Here is an 18,905-nt window from a genome sequence, read left to right as displayed (position 1 = left end):
GACTCAGTAGATTTCATTCATAAACATGCTCAGATTATGTGTCTGGCCCTGAAATAGTACTTAACTATAGTTATGTGTGTGTTTATATGTCACAGTGTATATGTCTGAACTACAATAAAGTAATTTTATGGAGGAGCATATTTAGACTATGATCAGTGTCCAAAATAAATCAAGATGAGGGTCAAGACATTAGCATTTTCCTTGGAAAAAAGTCATATGATTTACATTGTTGTGAAAATCAGGTCGTTACAGTTAAATTCTGCAGCCATCAGTGAACTTGTTTTTGGTGCTATGTTACCAACTCTACCTTACTAACTCTCAACCTTGAGAAATACTAAGGCTCCTTTAAGGTTTTAAAAGTAAATAAGATGTACATATTCAAGGTCAAAAGTAAATGAATATTGTTGATCCCTGTGGAGAAGACTAACCCTTATGGGTAGTCATCCTCTAACGCTTGCAACTCCCTAAGCATTTTGATAGCTTCTTTCATCCCAAAAAGAATATATTTGTAGTCAAAATACAGAATTGTAACATGAATTTTTAAAAAGTTTATTGGACTGTAAGATTAATGTTTTCAAATGAGCTTGATATAAATGGCCACTGATAGATTATAAAAGTCTTGAAATTGAATACAAGTGCACCAGACAGACCAACATCATTTTAGTTTTCTGTTCATTCTGCCCTCAAATATTTCCCCTAGTGCCTGTTTTTTTGTTGTTGTTGTTGTGTTGTGTTTTGTTTTGTTTTGTTTGCCTTTTCTCATAGGAGCTACTTGTGTATTAAAGAAGAAATTCTCAGCAAGTCAGTTTTGGAATGACTGTAGAAAGTACAATGTGACTGTGTTTCAGTATATTGGAGAACTCTGTCACTATCTTTGCAAACAACCTAAGGTAAGAATAATCATTACCAGAAAGGAAAAGTAATTTCAGAAAGAAAAAGCATGGGGAGAAAATTAATTTTTGTTCGTGTATATTCTACTTCTTCCAGAGCATAGTTTGACTGACTGACAGATGTTTGCAATACCCCAAGATGAAATGAATGTAAAACAAGTCAGAAAAAATAAAAGGACAGCTAGGCAGGATTGTACTAATGTGCTCTCTATGGTGGCAGGATAGGACAGACCCACAATCCAGTCCACTTGGTGTTTAGACTGATTAAAATTTCTGTAAACACAGCACACATCTGATTATGACATTAGATGATGCACACAGAAAGCAGTTATTACAAGGTTGAATTAGAGAATCTTTTAAAATGCTGTTCTTTGAAAAAACAAAACAAAACTAATGACATGGATTAGACTTGTTTTCTATTTCTTTTCTTTTGAATATGTGATTATCTTAGTATATCTTTCTGTTTGGTTTTGATTTCAACTTAAAAAGAAATTTTGCTTTGATGTATGTTTGTCTGCCCACCTAAACCAATCATATCCACAGACAATTGACAAATTGCCCCTCTCTGAAAATAGACAAGCAGAGAGAGTTGCAAGAGCCTGAAGTTTGTCTTTATTAGTTTGTTTGCTTTTTTGCCTCAGAGGTTATTTTCCTTTTCCTGATCTCATTTATATTTCAAGGTGCTTATTTTTTAACTGTCTGGTTTTCTAAACATTCTTGAGGCTATAAAGAAGTGGGCTTCTGTAATCAAATCTCCACCAGCCCCATGAATAATGGTGATAGACAATGCCCCCTGTGTAGGACGGGCAGCAGAATTGATGACCTGCCCTTGACCCTTGCTAAACTTCTTTGTTCATTTCTCATCACCTTTGCCATCATCATGCCAGCTTAAGGCATGGATGGTGGGCCAGATGTCTTCTCTGGCTGGCTAAAATATGGACATGTAATCCTTCTTTACCCACAGCACAGCTGAGACTAGGCTGGGAGCATTTAAATAAGACTTTGTTGAAGATATGGGATTACACAGGGCAGAAAAACACAAAAAGAATGTGAAACTGGATAACCTTATTTATAAAATGCTCTCATTCACTTTAAGCTCATAGTTTACCATGTGGAGACCTCCCGTCTAGTTCCCGACCCACACCCCCCCACCCCTGTTGTGGCCAGAAGCCATCCTTGTTCTTTCCTTGGTCAGGAGTGCTTCAGTTAGCTACAGATTCCCTCGATCTATCGCTAAGACAGAGAGTCTCAGAGACATGTTCTAGACTTTTTTGACCTTTGTTCTCTTTGGGAGGCTTTGTCAATGTCAGTGTTGTGGTCTTCTGAAAAGACCTGGTAGAACAATTAAGTATAATGCCACAGCCTGAAATATTTTCTCTTCTAGTTTTCATTGTGTTCTTTGGTAATGTGGTATCTAGACTAAGATAATTTAGGGAATTAATGCCCTCCAGTAAAATAGGAGCCACCTTCAGTAAAGGATAGATTAGGTACTTCTTCATGAACTTTCTAAACTGTGCCCCTATCCATTCCTTTTCCTCCTTATCCTTCAGTAACAACATTAGCTTTTTACAAGACTTTTTTCTCATTAAGTATGTACTGAATGGTTGAACACATGCAATTTTTTCTAACATTTTACTGTGTTAAATGATGCTGCCATTAGTATCTTTATGCAAGATCGCCAGAATAGGGGCTCAGACGTGAAGGCTGACAAAGGACGTGGATATTTTGGTGATTTTTATGGCATATTTCCAAATTGCTGTTCAAAATGGTTAATGTGGATTCTCTTCCGGAAGATGGCGGCGTAGGAGGACGCTGGGCTCACCGCGCGTCCTGCTGATCACTTAGATTCCACCTACACCTGCCTAAAGAACCCAGAAAACCGCCAGAGGATTAGCAGAACGGAGTCTCCAAAGCCAAGCGCGGACGAGAGGCCCACTGAAGAGGGTAGGAAGGGCGGCGAGGCGGTGCGCGCTCCAGCTCCACGGACTGGCGGGAGGGAGCCGGGGCGGAGGGGCAGCCTGCCGGCCAAGCAGAGCCCCCGAGTCTGGCTGGCAAAAGCGGAGGGGCCGGACGGACTGTGTTCCGACAGCAAGCGCGACTTAGCATCTGGGAAGTCATAAGTTAACAGCTCTGCTCGGAAAGCGGGAAGGCTGGAGGACAAAGGGAGGGAGAGCTGCTGAGCCCCCGGACAGACGGCAGAGCTCAGCTTGGTGGGGAACAAAGGCGCTCCCCAGCGCCATCTCCCCCGCCCATCCCCCAGCCAAAATCCCAAAGGGAACCAGTTCCTGCCAGGGAACTTGCTCACTCCGCACAAACACCCGACTCTGTGCTTCTGCAGAGCAAACCTCCGGCAGCGGATCTGACTCCCTCCTGCTGCCACAGGGCCCCTCCTGAAGTGGATCACCTAGGGAGAAGCGAGCTAAGCCTGCCCCTCCTGCCCCCGTGCACCTTGCCTACCCACCCCAGCTAATACGCCAGATCCCCAGCACCACAAGCCTGGCAGTGTGCAAGTAGCCCAGACCACGCCACCCCACAGTGAATCCCGCCCCTAGGACAGGGGAAGAGAAGGCACACACGAGTCTGACTGTGGCCCCAGCGATGGGCTGGGGGCAGACATCAGGTCGGACTGCGGCCCCGCCCACCAACTCCAGTTATACACCACAGCACAGGGGAAGTGCCCTGCAGGTCCTCACCACTCCAGGGACTATCCAAAATGACCAAACGGAAGAATTCCCCTCAGAAGAATCTCCAGGAAATAACAACAGCTAATGAACTGATCAAAAAGGATTTAAATAATATAACAGAGGGTGAATTTAGAATAATAGTCATAAAATTAATCGCTGGGCTTGAAAACAGTATAGAGGACAGCAGAGAATCTCTTGCCACAGAGATCAAGGGACTAAGGCACAGTCACGAGGAGCTGAAAAACGCTTTAAACGAAATGCAAAACAAAATGGAAACCACGACGGCTCGGCTTGAAGAGGCAGAGGAGAGAATAGGTGAACTAGAAGATAAAGTTATGGAGAAAGAGGAAGCTGAAAGAAAGAGAGATAAAAAAAATCCAGGAGTATGAGGGGAAAATTAGAGAACTAAGTGATAACACTAAAAAGAAATAATATACGCATAATTGGTATCCCAGAGGAGGAAGAGAGAGGGAAAGGTGCTGAAGGGGTACTTGAAGAAATTATAGCTGAGAACTTCCCTGAACTGGGGAAGGAAAAAGGCATTGAAATCCAAGAGGCACAGAGAACTCCCTTCAGACGTAACTTGAATCGATCTTCTGCACGACATATCATAGTGAAACTGGCAAAATACAAGGATAAAGAGAAAATTCTGAAAGCAGCAAGGGATAAACGTGCCCTCACACATAAAGGGAGACCTATAAGACTCGTGACTGATCTCTCCTTTGAAACTTGGCAGGCCAGAAAGGCTTGGCACGATATCTTCAGTGTGCTAAACAGAAAAAATATGCAGCCGAGAATCCTTTATCCAGCAAGTCTGTCATTTAGAATAGAAGGAGAGATAAAGGTCTTCCCAAACAAACAAAAACTGAGGGAATTTGTCACCACAAAACCAGCCCTACAAGAGATCCTAAGGGGGATCCTGTGAGACAAAGTACCAGACACATCACTACAAGCATAAAACATACAGACATCACAATGACTCTAAACCCATATCTTTCTATAATAACACTGAATGTAAATGGATTAAATGCTCCAACCAAAAGACATAGGGTATCAGAATGGATAAAAAAACAAGACCCATCTATTTGCTGTCTACAAGAGACTCATTTTAGACCTGAGGACACCTTTAGATTGAGAGTGAGGGGATGGAGAACTATTTATCATGCTACTGGAAGCCAAAAGAAAGCTGGAGTAGCCATACTTATATCAGACAAACTAGACTTTAAATTAAAGGCTGTAACAAGAGATGAAGAAGGGCATTATATAATAATTACAGGGTCTATCCATCAGGAAGAGCTAACAATTATAAATGTCTATGCGCCGAATACCGGAGCCCCCAGATATATAAAACAATTACTCATAAACATAAGCAACCTTATTGATAAGAATGTGGTCATTGCAGGGGACTTTAACACCCCACTTACAGAAATGGATAGATCATCTAGACACACGGTCAATAAAGAAACAAGGGCCCTGAATGATACATTGGATCAGATGGACTTGACAGATATATTTAGAACTCTGCATCCCAAAGCAACAGAATATACTTTCTTCTCGAGTGCACATGGAACATTCTCCAAGATAGATCATATACTGGGTCACAAAACAGCCCTTCATAAGTTTACAAGAATTGAAATCATACCATGCATACTTTCAGACCACAATGCTATGAAGCTTGAAATCAACCACAGGAAAAAGTCTGGAAAACCTCCAAAAGCATGGAGGTTAAAGAACACCCTACTAACGAATGAGTGGGTCAACCAGGCAATTAGAGAAGAAATTAAAAAATATATGGAAACAAACGAAAATGAAAATACAACAATCCAAACGCTTTGGGACGCAGCGAAGGCAGTCCTGAGAGGAAAATACATCGCAATCCAGGCCTATCTCAAGAAACAAGAAAAATCCCAAACAAAATCTAACAGCACACCTAAAGGAAATAGAAGCAGAACAGCAAAGGCAGCCTAAACCCAGCAGAAGAAGAGAAAAAATAAAGATCAGAGCAGAAATAAACAATACAGAATCTAAAAAAACTGTGGAGCAGATCAACGAAACCAAGAGTTGGTTTTTTGAAAAAATAAACAAAATTGACAAACCTCTAGCCAGGCTTCTCAAAAAGAAAAGGGAGATGACCCAAATAGATAAAATCATGAATGAAAATGGAATTATTACAACCAATCCCTCAGAGATACAAACAATTATCAGGGAATACTATGAAAAATTATATGCCAACAAATTGGACAACCTGGAAGAAATGGACAAATTCCTAAACACCCACACTCTTCCAAAACTCAATCAGGAGGAAATAGAAAGCTTGAACAGACCCATAACCAGTGAAGAAATTGAATCGGTTATCAAAAATCTCCCAACAAATAAGAGTCCAGGACCAGATGGCTTCCCAGGGGAGTTCTACCAGACGTTTAAAGCAGAGATAATACCTATCCTTCTCAAGCTATTCCAAGAAATAGAAAGGGAAGGAAAACTTCCAGACTCATTCTATGAAGCCAGTATTACTTTGATTCCTAAACCAGACAGAGACCCAGTAAAAAAAGAGAACTACAGGCCAATATCCCTGATGAATATGGATGCAAAAATTCTCAATAAGATACTAGCAAATCGAATTCAACAGCATATAAAAAGAATTATTCACCATGATCAAGTGGGATTCATTCCTGGGATGCAGGGCTGGTTCAACATTCGCAAATCGATCAACGTGATACATCACATTAACAAAAAAAAAGAGAAGAACCATATGATCCTGTCAATCGATGCAGAAAAGGCCTTTGACAAAATCCAGCACCCTTTCTTAATAAAAACCCTTGAGAAAGTCGGGATAGAAGGAACATACTTAAAGATCATAAAAGCCATATATGAAAAGCCCACAGCTAACATCATCCTCAATGGGGAAAAACTGAGAGCTTTTTCCCTGAGATCAGGAACACGACAGGGATGCCCACTCTCACCGCTGTTGTTTAACATAGTGCTGGAAGTTCTAGCATCAGCAATCAGACAACAAAAGGAAATCAAAGGCATCCAAATTGGCAAAGATGAAGTCAAGCTTTCGCTTTTTGCAGATGACATGATATTATACATGGAAAATCCGATAGACTCCACCAAAAGTCTGCTAGAACTGATACATGAATTCAGCAAAGTTGCCGGATACAAAATCAATGTACAGAAATCAGTTGCATTCTTATACACTAACAATGAAGCAACAGAAAGACAAATAAAGAAACTGATCCCATTCACAATTGCACCAAGAAGCATAAAATACCTAGGAATAAATCTAACCAAAGATGTAAAAGATCTGTATGCTGAAAACTATAGAAAGCTTATGCAGGTAATTGAAGAAGATATAAAGAAATGGAAAGACATTCCCTGCTCATGGATTGGAAGAATAAATATTGTCAAAATGTCAATACTACCCAAAGCTATCTACACATTCAATGCAATCCCAATCAAAATTGCACCAGCATTCTTCTCGAAACTAGAACAAGCAATCCTAAAATTCATATGGAACCACAAAAGGCCCCGAATAGCCAAAGTAATTTTGAAGAAGAAGACCAAAGCAGGAGGCATCACAATCCCAGACTTTAGCCTCTACTACAAAGCTGTCATCATCAAGACAGCATGGTATTGGCATAAAAACAGACACATAGACCAATGGAATCGAATAGAAACCCCAGAACTAGACCCACAAACGTATGGCCAACTCATTTTTGACAAAGCAGGAAAGAACATCCAATGGAAAAAAGACAGTCTCTTTAACAAATGGTGCTGGGAGAACTGGACAGCAACATGCAGAAGGTTGAAACTAGACCACTTTCTCACACCATTCACAAAAATAAACTCAAAATGGATAAAGGACCTGAATGTGAGACAGGAAACCATCAAAACCTTAGAGGAGAAAGCAGGAAAAGACCTCTCTGACCTCAGCCGTAGCAATCTCTTACTCGGCACATCCCCAAAGGCAAGGGAATTAAAAGCAAAAGTGAATTACTGGGACCTTATGAAGATAAAAAGCTTCTGCACAGCAAAGGAAACAACCAACAAAACTAAAAGGCAACCAACGGAATGGGAAAAGATATTTGCAAATGACACATCGGACAAAGGGCTAGTATCCAAAATCTATAAAGAGCTCATCAAACTCCACACCCGAAAAACAAATAACCCAGTGAAGAAATGGGCAGAAAACATGAATAGACACTTCTCTAAAGAAGACATCCGGATGGCCAACAGGCACATGAAAAGATGTTCAACGTCGCTCCTCATCAGGGAAATACAAATCAAAACCACACTCAGATACCACCTCACGCCAGTCAGAGTGGCCAAAATGAAGAAATCAGGAGACTATAGATGCTGGCGAGGATGTGGAGAGACGGGAACCCTCTTGCACTGTTGGTGGGAATGCAAATTGGTGCAGCCGCTCTGGAAAGCAGTGTGGAGGTTCCTCAGAAAATTAAAAATAGACCTACCCTATGACCCAGCAATAGCACTGCTAGGAATTTATCCAAGGGATACAGGAGTACTGATGCATAGGGGCACTTGTACTCCAATGTTTATAGCAGCACTCTCAACAATCGCCAAATTATGGAAAGAGCCTAAATGTCCATCAACTGATGAATGGATAAAGAAATTGTGGTTTATATACACAATGGAATACTACGTGGCAATGAGAAAGAATGAAATATGGCCTTTTGTAGCAACGTGGATGGAACTGGAGAGTGTGATGCTAAGTGAAATAAGCCATACAGAGAAAGACAGATACCATATGGTTTCACTCTTATGTGGATCCTGAGAAACGTAACAGAAACCCATGGGGGAGGGGAAGGGGAAAAAAAAAAAAGAGGTTAGAGTGGGAGAGAGCCAAAGCATAAGAGACTGTTAAAAACTGAGAACAAACTGAGGGTTGATGGGGGGTGGGAGGGAGGGCAGGGTGGGTGATGGGTATTGAGGAGGGCACCTTTTGGGATGAGCACTGGGTGTTGTATGGAAACCAATTTGACAGTAAATTTCATATATTAAAAAAAAAAATAAAGCAGAGATAATACCTATCCTTCTCAAGCTATTCCAAGAAATAGAAAGGGAAGGAAAACTTCCAGACTCATTCTATGAAGCCAGTATTACTTTGATTCCTAAACCAGACAGAGACCCAGTAAAAAAAGAGAACTACAGGCCAATATCTCTGATGAATATGGATGCAAAAATTCTCAATAAGATACCAGCAAATCGAATTCAACAGCATATAAAAAGAATTATTCACCATGATCAAGTGGGATTCATTCCTGGGATGCAGGGCTGGTTCAACATTTGCAAATCGATCAACGTGATACATCACATTAACAAAAAAAAGAGAAGAACCATATGATCCTGTCAATTGATGCAGAAAAGGCCTTTGACAAAATCCAGCACCCTTTCTTAATAAAAACCCTTGAGAAAGTTGGGATAAAAGGAACATACTTAAAGATTATAAAAGCCATTTATGAAAAGCCCACAGCTAACATCATCCTCAACGGGGAAAAACTGAGAGCTTTTTCCCTGAGATCAGGAACACGACAGGGATGCCCACTCTCACCGCTGTTGTTTAATATAGTGCTGGAAGTTCTAGCATCAGCAATCAGACAACAAAAGGAAATCAAAGGCATCAAAATTGGCAAAGATGAAGTCAAGCTTTCACTTTTTGCAGATGACATGATATTATACATGGAAAATCTGATAGACTCCACCAAAAGTCTGCTAGAACTGATACATGAATTCAGCAAAGTCGCAGGATACAAAATCAATGTACAGAAATCAGTTGCATTCTTATACACTAACAATGAAGCAACAGAAAGACAAATAAAGAAACTGATCCCATTCACAATTGCACCAAGAAGCATAAAATACCTAGGAATAAATCTAACCAAAGATGTAAAAGATCTGTATGCTGAAAACTATAGAAAGCTTATGCAGGTAATTGAAGAAGATATAAAGAAATGGAAAGACATTCCCTGCTCATGGATTGGAAGAATAAATATTGTCAAAATGTCAATACTACCCAAAGCTATCTACACATTCAATGCAATCCCAATCAAAATTGCACCAGCATTCTTCTCGAAACTAGAACAAGCAATCCTAAAATTCATATGGAACCACAAAAGGCCCCGAATAGCCAAAGTAATTTTGAAGAAGAAGACCAAAGCAGGAGGCATCACAATCCCAGACTTTAGCCTCTACTACAAAGCTGTCATCATCAAGACAGCATGGTATTGGCATAAAAACAGACACATAGACCAATGGAATCGAATAGAAACCCCAGAACTAGACCCACAAACGTATGGCCAACTCATCTTTGACAAAGCAGGAAAGAACATCCAATGGAAAAAAGACAGTCTCTTTAACAAATGGTGCTGGGAGAACTGGACAGCAACATGCAGAAGGTTGAAACTAGACCACTTTCTCACACCATTCACAAAAATAAACTCAACATGGATAAAGGACCTGAATGTGAGACAGGAAACCATCAAAACCCTAGAGGAGAAAGCAGGAAAAGACCTCTCTGACCTCAGCCGTAGCAATCTCTTACTCGACACATCCCCAAAGGCAAGGGAATTAAAAGCAAAAGTGAATTACTGGGACCTTATGAAGATAAAAAGCTTCTGCACAGCAAAGGAAACAACCAACAAAACTAAAAGGCGACCAACGGAATGGGAAAAGATATTTGCAAATAACACATCAGACAAAGGGCTAGTATCCAAAATCTATAAAGAGCTCATCAAACTCCACACCCGAAAAACAAATAACCCAGTGAAGAAATGGGCAGAAAACATGAATAGACACTTCTCTAAAGTAGACATCCGGATGGCCAACAGGCACATGAAAAGACGTTCAACGTCGCTCCTTATCAGGGAAATACAAATCAAAACCACACTCAGATACCACCTCACGCCAGTCAGAGTGGCCAAAATGAAGAAATCAGGAGACTATAGATGCTGGAGAGGATGTGGAGAAACAGGAACCCTCTTGCACTGTTGGTGGGAATGCAAATTGGTGCAGCCGCTCTGGAAAGCAGTGTGGAGGTTCCTCAGAAAATTAAAAATAGACCTACCCTATGACTCAGCAATAGCACTGCTAGGAATTTATCCAAGGGATACAGGAGTACTGATGCATAGGGGCACTTGTACCCCAATGTTTATAGTAGCACTCTCAACAATAGCCAAATTATGGAAAGAGCCTAAATGTCCATCAACCGATGAATGGATAAAGAAATTGTGGTTTATATACACAATGGAATACTACGTGGCAATGAGAAAAAATGAAATATGGCCTTTTGTAGCAACGTGGATGGAACTGGAGAGTGTGATGCTAAGTGAAATAAGCCATACAGAGAAAGACAGATACCATATGGTTTCACTCTTATGTGGATCCTGAGAAACGTAACAGAAACCCTTGGGGGAGGGGAAGGAAAAAAAAAAAAAAGAGAGAGAGGTTAGAGTGGGAGAGAGCCAAAGCATAAGAGACTGTTAAAAACTGAGAACAAACTGAGGGTTGATGGGGGGTGGGAGGGAGGGCAGGGTGGGTGTTGGGTATTGAGGAGGGCACCTTTTGGGATGAGCACTGGTTGTTGTATGGAAACCAATTTGACAGTAAATTTCATATATTAAAAAATAATAATAATAAAATAAAATAAAATGTAAAAAAAAAAAAAACCAAAAACAAAATGGTTAATGTGATTTAGAGTTTCATCGACCATTGTGGGAGGATGCATATTGTACGGTCTCTTATCAGTACTGTGTGATATTAAAAATATGGTTTTCTAATTATGCTTCATGGGGAACCAGCGCCTCCTTCAAGGTTCCTCAAAAGTCCCTGAAGGAGGTGAACAGGGAAAATAGACCAATCTTCAAGATCCACCCTTTCAGATATGATGGATGAAACTCAATTTGGTTGGACTTCTTAATAATATTTTGTTCGCACAAAGAATCTCTTGTTTTTTAATGGGAAAACTATAATTTTATTTATAATTTTATAGACTAGAAACAAACATGTTTTTAAATTTTCTGTTAAGATTACTGGCAAGGTGGAATAATTTTCTATCTTATTTCACCTCAAAATGTCTCTTCTGAGCCTTTTACTCATTTATGTCTTTAGCACATAATATTTTCTCTTACCTGTTTGAGCTATCATTTCCTATAATAAAGGTGTTAATAGTTTGTCATGTTCACTAAAAATCTTTTTTCAGAGTGTTTTCCTTCGATTTTTTTTATAAAATGAAATATCATTTTCACCTCTTTGAATTGCTAATGCACTAATTTTGAGAAAATGCTATAGCTGCAGAGAATTTGAGAGAACCGAGAATTGAAAGTAGAGCACTCGATTTCTTTTAGTTAGTTAAATATTTTAATTCTTAACTCAAGTCCTTCGAAGAAAAGATAGCGTTTGTGAAATATTCTCTAAGCATTCACCTGAAGGAAGTAGAGAAGAGAAAGAAATAAAAATAGCTTTGCCCAAAGGAAAACTTAATGACTTTTTTAATGTTTATTTTATTTTTGAGAGAGAGAGAGACAGAAACTTAATAATTTTCTTAAGCAGAGATGCATTGTATTACCTAATCACTTTTGCTGATTTCACACAGAAGGAAACAAACAGTTCTTGGCATTAAAGATCAGGAAAAGAAGAAAGTCATTCTGTTATGACATCTTACACCTTCAAGGAGGTCTTTTTTTTCCCCCTGTCCAGTATTTATTCTTTTCAGTGAATTGCTTCTGCAGAGAAGGGACCATGTCTTCTGTGAGCATAGCATTGAGTTCTGGTACAGCCAGACAGTGAACAGATGATAGGGTCCATATCCTCAGGGAGTTAAAAGTGGATGTCTCATAAACAGTGGTTTGAAGCCTCCTAGACACTTGGTTAAAATAAATCCTTAAAGAAAAGAAAGCAAAATCACCTATTCTACAAATACATCCGGATTTGTTGTCCATCCAAGGGTAAGTGATATATTCCAAAGGAGATTTACCTGCAGGTAGAATTCACCACCTGAATCGAGTGTTTAAAAGCAGAATTCCTATATATTTTAATTCTTAACTAAAGTTCTTTGGGGGAAAAGTTAGTATGTGTGAAATAATCTTAAAGCAATTACCTGAAGGCAAATGGAGGAGGGGAGAGGAAAATAAATACAGCTTTACCCAAAGCTGTATGTGATTTTATTTAGTTGCATAAAAACACCCTGGACTTGGCTTTCCCTGGGTGGAAGCATTTATCCACCCCCTAAACCCTGTCTTTTTTCTCCATTTCAAAAGTCCAATTATAAAAGTTCCTGTGGCGTACACATTGGATATGCCTCAAACTTCTGGCAGCAGCACTGCCCTTTTAAAACAGCCAAGGTTCTGGCCCTTCTTACTCAGAGGGATGGAGTAATTATTCTTTTCCTTGGAGAGTAGGAAAGCAGCTCTTCCTCACATCCATCCTTCACGTTTTCTGCATAACTGAAGTGCCATCATACAACTTCTGACTGGACCTACTTCTTTGGTTTTGTACCAGTAATGCTGCATTTAATATTGCTTGGTGAGGAACGCTGGGGAGTGCTACATATCACTGATCATTTGGGGGAATTCCTGCAGCATTTCATCTTATTTAAATAAATTCTGCCTAAGACAGCAGGCAGCTTTCTCTAGGGATAGGATCATATCTGTCACTCACTCATTCATTCAGGTAATATTGCAGGTTTCCATATACGGGGGCACCCAAGACAAACAGGACTCCTTTTCTCATGGATCTCACACTCTAGCTTGGGGAGAGAGAAAATAAACCAGCCAACACATGAAGGAAATTCATTACAAACAATGACAAGTGTGATGATGAAAAAGAGGGTGAGGTGGTGGAGGATGATGGGTAGTGAGGGTGAGACTTTGCTAATTAGGTTGAGGGGTCTGGGAAGGCTTCCCTGAAATGGTGACCTATGAGCTGAGGAATTGGGATGGCAAGTGGGATCCAGCCGTGGAAAAGCTGGGGGGTTGCAGTCACAACAAAGCAAAATAAAATAAAGGACACAGTCTGAGTATTTAAAGAGAAGGAAGTTTTGGCCAGGCCACTGACAGACCAGATCTTGAAGGGCTCAGTCTACGTGAAGGAGAAATTTGCATGTCATTCCCATCAGAGCATTTGGAAAAACACGAAGGCTAACTGAAAAAACTATACTGATTTGGGACCTATTTGAGGGAATGATAATAAGATTTGTTAATTCAGGGGTAGGGAGTGAAGTAAAAAAATCAATGATGAGTTTCAGGTTTCTGGTGGAAATAGGTAAATTGGGAGCCATTTGCAGAGATGAGGAAAATCAAGATTTGAGAAATTAAAATGAAATTCCTTTTGTATCTGTTAATTTTGGTCTGTTCATGAGGCATCAAGGTAAAGAAGTGGAATATACAGTTGGATGTGGGAATCTGGAGCCCAAAGCATACAGGGGGCAGGATATAATTAGCAAAACAAAGACCTATGTTATGGTGCACATATGAAATGCTTTTTTTTTCAAGTTATTATTATGGTTTATCATTTGGGCAATGTAGTTTGTCTCCATGTAAAACCCCTATGTTTTCACATTCTGAAGGCATAGCCTACCTATACTTTCTAGTATATGTATTTTGGTATATGTATTCTAGTGTATACATCATAAGTTACATCCCTTTTCTTCTGTTTTCTTTTCTTTTTTTTTTTTTTAGTGTTTATTTATTTTTGACAGAGAGAGAGAGACAGAGCATGAGCGGGGGAGGGGCAGAGAGAGAGGGAGACACAGAATCCGAAGCAGGCTCCAGGCTCTGAGCTGTCAGCATAGAACCCGACGCAGGGCTTGAACTCACAGACCATGAGATTATGACCTGAGCCGAAGTCAGCCGCTCAACCGACTGAGCCACCCAGGCGCCCCTCTTCCTTCTGTTTTCTCAAAAGCGAAGAAATTCACTGGCAGCTAGAAAGCATATTTAGGATTCTAGATACTTGGGTTAAAGCGCATTAAAACTTTGACAAAATGGTTACACTCGATTCCCATTATGAAAAGAGAGACATTTTGCAGGACCTGGATAACTGATAAATATTTATTAATTATTGCTCATCAAAAGCCATATAAATTTTACTGAGTTTTTTCACTAGCAGTGTTTGGACAATCCTGTGGGGAACCTTTAAGCGATTGCTGGGCTTTTCTGAGTGTAACAAAACGAAAATGTTGAGTAACAGTGATCAAGTATTGGCACTGTGAGATTTTTTTAAGACTTCAATTTGAAAAACTACCCACCCTCTTTTCCCTGAAGAACGCCCATCATTTCTTCCAAGCTTTAAGACCAGACAAGACAAGCTTTTTCCTTGTCGTGTTTAGGTAGGAGGTGGGAATGAAGAAGATATAGCAGTGTCAAAGGATACGATTCCACTAGAAGATACTAAATGATGCTGAGTTGATGTAGGTGAATAAATGCACCTTAATGGGTATATTAAGAACATTTGTTCTTTCATCGTGTTTTCATGTTCTTAGTTTCTACATAACCTCAAATGTTTTATCATCATGTTTTCCTTATTCCACCTCTTGTAAAAGATGTAGTTTATCAAAGCATGAAGGTCAGGAAACTTTTCTCATCACACTTAATAACCTCTAAAGAATGATATTTTTAAATTAATGTGAACTTTAATTGTTATTAAGATGTCCTGAGTTAGTTTCATCACCATTTTCTTCTCTGGAACACTCAAAAGAATTGATTTTATCTCCAAGACCTAGGCATTTTAAGATATTTATACATTTTTTGTTATTTGTTTCCCCCAGATATTTGAAACATATTATTATATGGTTGAGTAAATCATCTCTCTTTTAAAACTCACTTTTCCTTAAGTAAATCAAAGGTGTGTTTAATATTCTCATACTAGCTATGAAAGCATTTAGAAAAGTTGGCAAGTTCCCATAACCTTCTTTTCTGCTTAGAAACTACAAATATACAAATATAGTTCGAAGAAGGACTAGGATAAGAAATAACTACAAGCACCCTAAATGCTAGTAGAATTAGCAGGGAATTAATGAATATTTTGAGAATGTTTTAGACTGTGTAAATTATTAAAAGCTTTTAATTGCTAATTTAAAATTTAATGGTTCATATTTCATTAGTAGTGATACATATAAAATACACATTTTTTTCTGTCTATCTGCTTTTACCATTCATGCTATGATTTCCGTTAAGAGTACACATATCCCTTATTTATTAAATTTCCCAAGAAATTTACTTTATGCACAAAGTCATCAGATAGTGCATTAACTGTAGAATCAAAAGACACGGGTTCAATTTCAAACTCTTTAAAAAAAATTTTTTTTTAATGTTTGTTTATTTTTGACAGAGAGAGCACACACATGGGCATGAGCAGGGGAGGGGCAGAGAGAGAAAGAGAGAGGGAGACACAGAATCTGAAGCAGGCTCCAGGCTCTCAGCTGTCAGCACAGAGCCTGACATGGGGCTTGAACCCATGAACCATGAGATCATGACCTGAGCTGAAGTCGGACTCTTAACCTACTGTAGAGCCACGCAGGTACCCACTTTAAAAAATTGTTTTTAATGTTTATTTATTTTTGAGAGAAAGAGAGAGGGACAGAGCATGAATGGGGGAGGAGCAGAGAGAGAGGGAGACACAGAATCTGAAGCAGGCTCCGGGCTCTGAGCTGTCTGCACAGAGGCCAAAGTGGGGCTGAAACTCGTGAACTATGAGATCATGACCTGAGCTAAAGTCAGACACTTAACAGACTGAGCCACCCTGGTGCCCCTCGGTTTCAAATTCTTGTCGTATGACTTTATGCTGGTCACTTCTCTTTGAGCCATACTTGCCATCTTCATCTAAAATAGGTGACAGTACTTACTTGTCCTCACTTGTCCCTCACATAATCCAGTTATGAGATATATGTGAAAAAAATCTAAACTGGGAAGCCCAATACAAATGGAAGGATTTTATTTTTAAACAGAATGTAGTCATGTTTTCTGCATATGTCATTGTAAAATGAGAGTAATTTTTGTGAGTGTTGAAAATAATTGGTCTATGACCAATAAAAATCACACTCTAATTATAAAAGCCAGTTTCTTTTTTTTTTTTTTTTTAATTTTTTAACGTTTTATTTATTTTTGAGACAGAGAGAGACAGAGCATGAACAAGGGAGGGTCAGCGAGAGGGAGACACAGAATCTGAAACAGGCTCCAGGCTCTCAACAGTCAGCACAGAGCCTGACGCGGGGCTCGAACTCACGGACCGCGAGATCATGACCTGAACCGAAGTCGGCCGCTTAACCGACTGAGCCACCCAGGCGCCCCTAAAAGCCAGTTTCAATACAGCATAATTTTAAAGTACAACTTTAAAATATTAACATATTAGTAATTTTATAATATTGTGTTTTCACAACTAAAAACACTGAAAACAAAAATATAAAATTAGAAATCCTGAAAATATGATGCATGTTTCCTCTTGGATTATATACTATTTTTCCTGTATATATGGTATGTGAGTGAGGTTTTCCTACAGTCCAAATCGATTTAAAATATTAAAATTATATCTAAGATTATTTTATCATTTATTTGCAATTTTTCACGTTGCTTCTTCCTTTAATAGTATGTTCCTGACTTCCTTGCTATGAACATACAAAATCAAAGTGAGAAATGGCCAATCTTTACCCTGCAATGAGCAAGTACAAGAATCTTCAGCAAGTGATAAATGACTAGAATTTTCCAAATGATCATTTTATTCCCAATGGAAAAAAAATAACAATAAATTTAGAGTAAACATGTCAGGGGGCTAATTCCAACCTTTCCATTAATTCACCATGTGACATGAGGCAAGTAATTTAATTTGTTTGCCCCTTGGCATCAGGGAGCTTGAAATTCAAGCCTAACTTCCATGTCTCAAAAGCTGTGTGATCTTGAGCAAATTATCTTGCTTTTCTGAATAGCCAACACCCCAGTTTTTTCATCTATAAAATGAGTGTAATAGCAGTTATGTCCAGAGTTGATGTAAGGGTTAATGAGTTAAGTGCAGGAATTCAAATGGAAACAGATTGATCTCAATGGCCAGGGACTCCCTGGAAGAGGCTTCCGGAGATAGTTTTTGTTACCTTAGGGAATATGCCTAAATTGAAGAGCTAGTCTCCAGCGTGATAGGTTCAGATTGCCCTTTATCAGTGTATGTGTTTAGATTAGACTCATATCGACCAACTCAAGAATGCCAGTTGAGAGCTTTACATGGTCTCCATTGCTGGATCTTCCTTAATCTTCCTGACACCTGATCTCGAAAGTGGCCAAAGCCCAACTTTTCAGCACTTCCTCTGACATGCTCTCCTTGCCCCAACCTGACTCTCCGAGTTAATGACAACTCCATTCTTCCAAGTCCTCAGCCACACACACCCTGGGATCTCCCTTGGAGTTCTCTTTCCCTCACACCCCATCTAATCCTTGAGCAAACCCTACAGATTTGACGTTCAAATACATCCAGAACGAAACCTCAGTTTAACACCTCCCTGCTGCTCTCATCTGAGCCAGCTCTGGTTCCTTCTGATATTTTACCACTGGCTTCTTCTTCACTTCACTCTTGTCCCCTTAAATTCTGTTCTTACATAGCAGTTGGAATGGTTCCGTTAAAATATAGGTCAGGTTGTGTTACTCCACTATGCAAATCCCTCTCATGGTTCACTTGGAAGAAAATCTCAGTTCCCTTATCACAGACCACACAGCTCTATGTGGTCTGCTTCCGCTACCGGGATGTCCCCTCATCCCCCGATTCCCTGCCACACCGCTCTCTCTCCATGTTCACTCCACCACATTTGCTGCCCTTCTTGCTTTTCCTTCAGTGAAAGGGGGCTCTCAGTTCCCTCCCCTTGAATGTTCCTTCAATATTTGCATGACTCACTGCCTAGCCCATCCCAGTCCCCCTCACCAAAGAGAGCTTCTCTGACCACAGGTCCTACTGATGTGTAGTGTGGTGGCCACATTATGATACCACACATGCACCAAGAGAATGTGAACGGTTTATTACTTACATAATGGGGCTTTCTGGGGAGAGCAGGGCCTGGTCCCAAGCGTATCCAAAAATGGCTTCAGGGGTACCTGGGTGGCTCAGTCAGTTAGGCATCCAACTGTTGATTTCCGCACAGGTCATGATCTCGAGCCCCACGTGGGGCTCTGTGCTGACAGTGCAGAGCCTACTTTGGATCCTTTCTCTCTGCCCCTCCCCCACTCACCCTCTCTGTCTGTCTCACCATAAATAAACATGTTTTAAAAATGGCTTCAGAAAGCAGAAGAAAGGGATGGGCTCAGCTTTTATTGTGATGAGGAGGAGGCAGTAGGGT

General features: G+C 39.9%; 1 protein-coding gene across 1 annotated transcript in view; it reads left to right on the top strand.

Annotated features, from left to right (window-relative positions):
• The window catches only part of SLC27A6 (solute carrier family 27 member 6), an 85,508-nt gene that overhangs the window by 35,272 nt on the left and 31,331 nt on the right, over positions 1–18,905 (top strand). Inside the window, exon 4 of the mRNA XM_058737156.1 lies at positions 766–890. Coding sequence (XP_058593139.1) covers positions 766–890 — 125 coding nt within the window. The remainder of the gene's footprint in view (positions 1–765; positions 891–18,905) is intronic.

The sequence above is a fragment of the Neofelis nebulosa genome, chromosome 1 (assembly GCF_028018385.1).
Source record: "Neofelis nebulosa isolate mNeoNeb1 chromosome 1, mNeoNeb1.pri, whole genome shotgun sequence".
NCBI lineage: Eukaryota > Metazoa > Chordata > Mammalia > Carnivora > Felidae > Neofelis > Neofelis nebulosa.
Note: the sequence above shows the minus strand (reverse complement) of the source record. Positions and strands in the feature narration are given on the sequence as shown.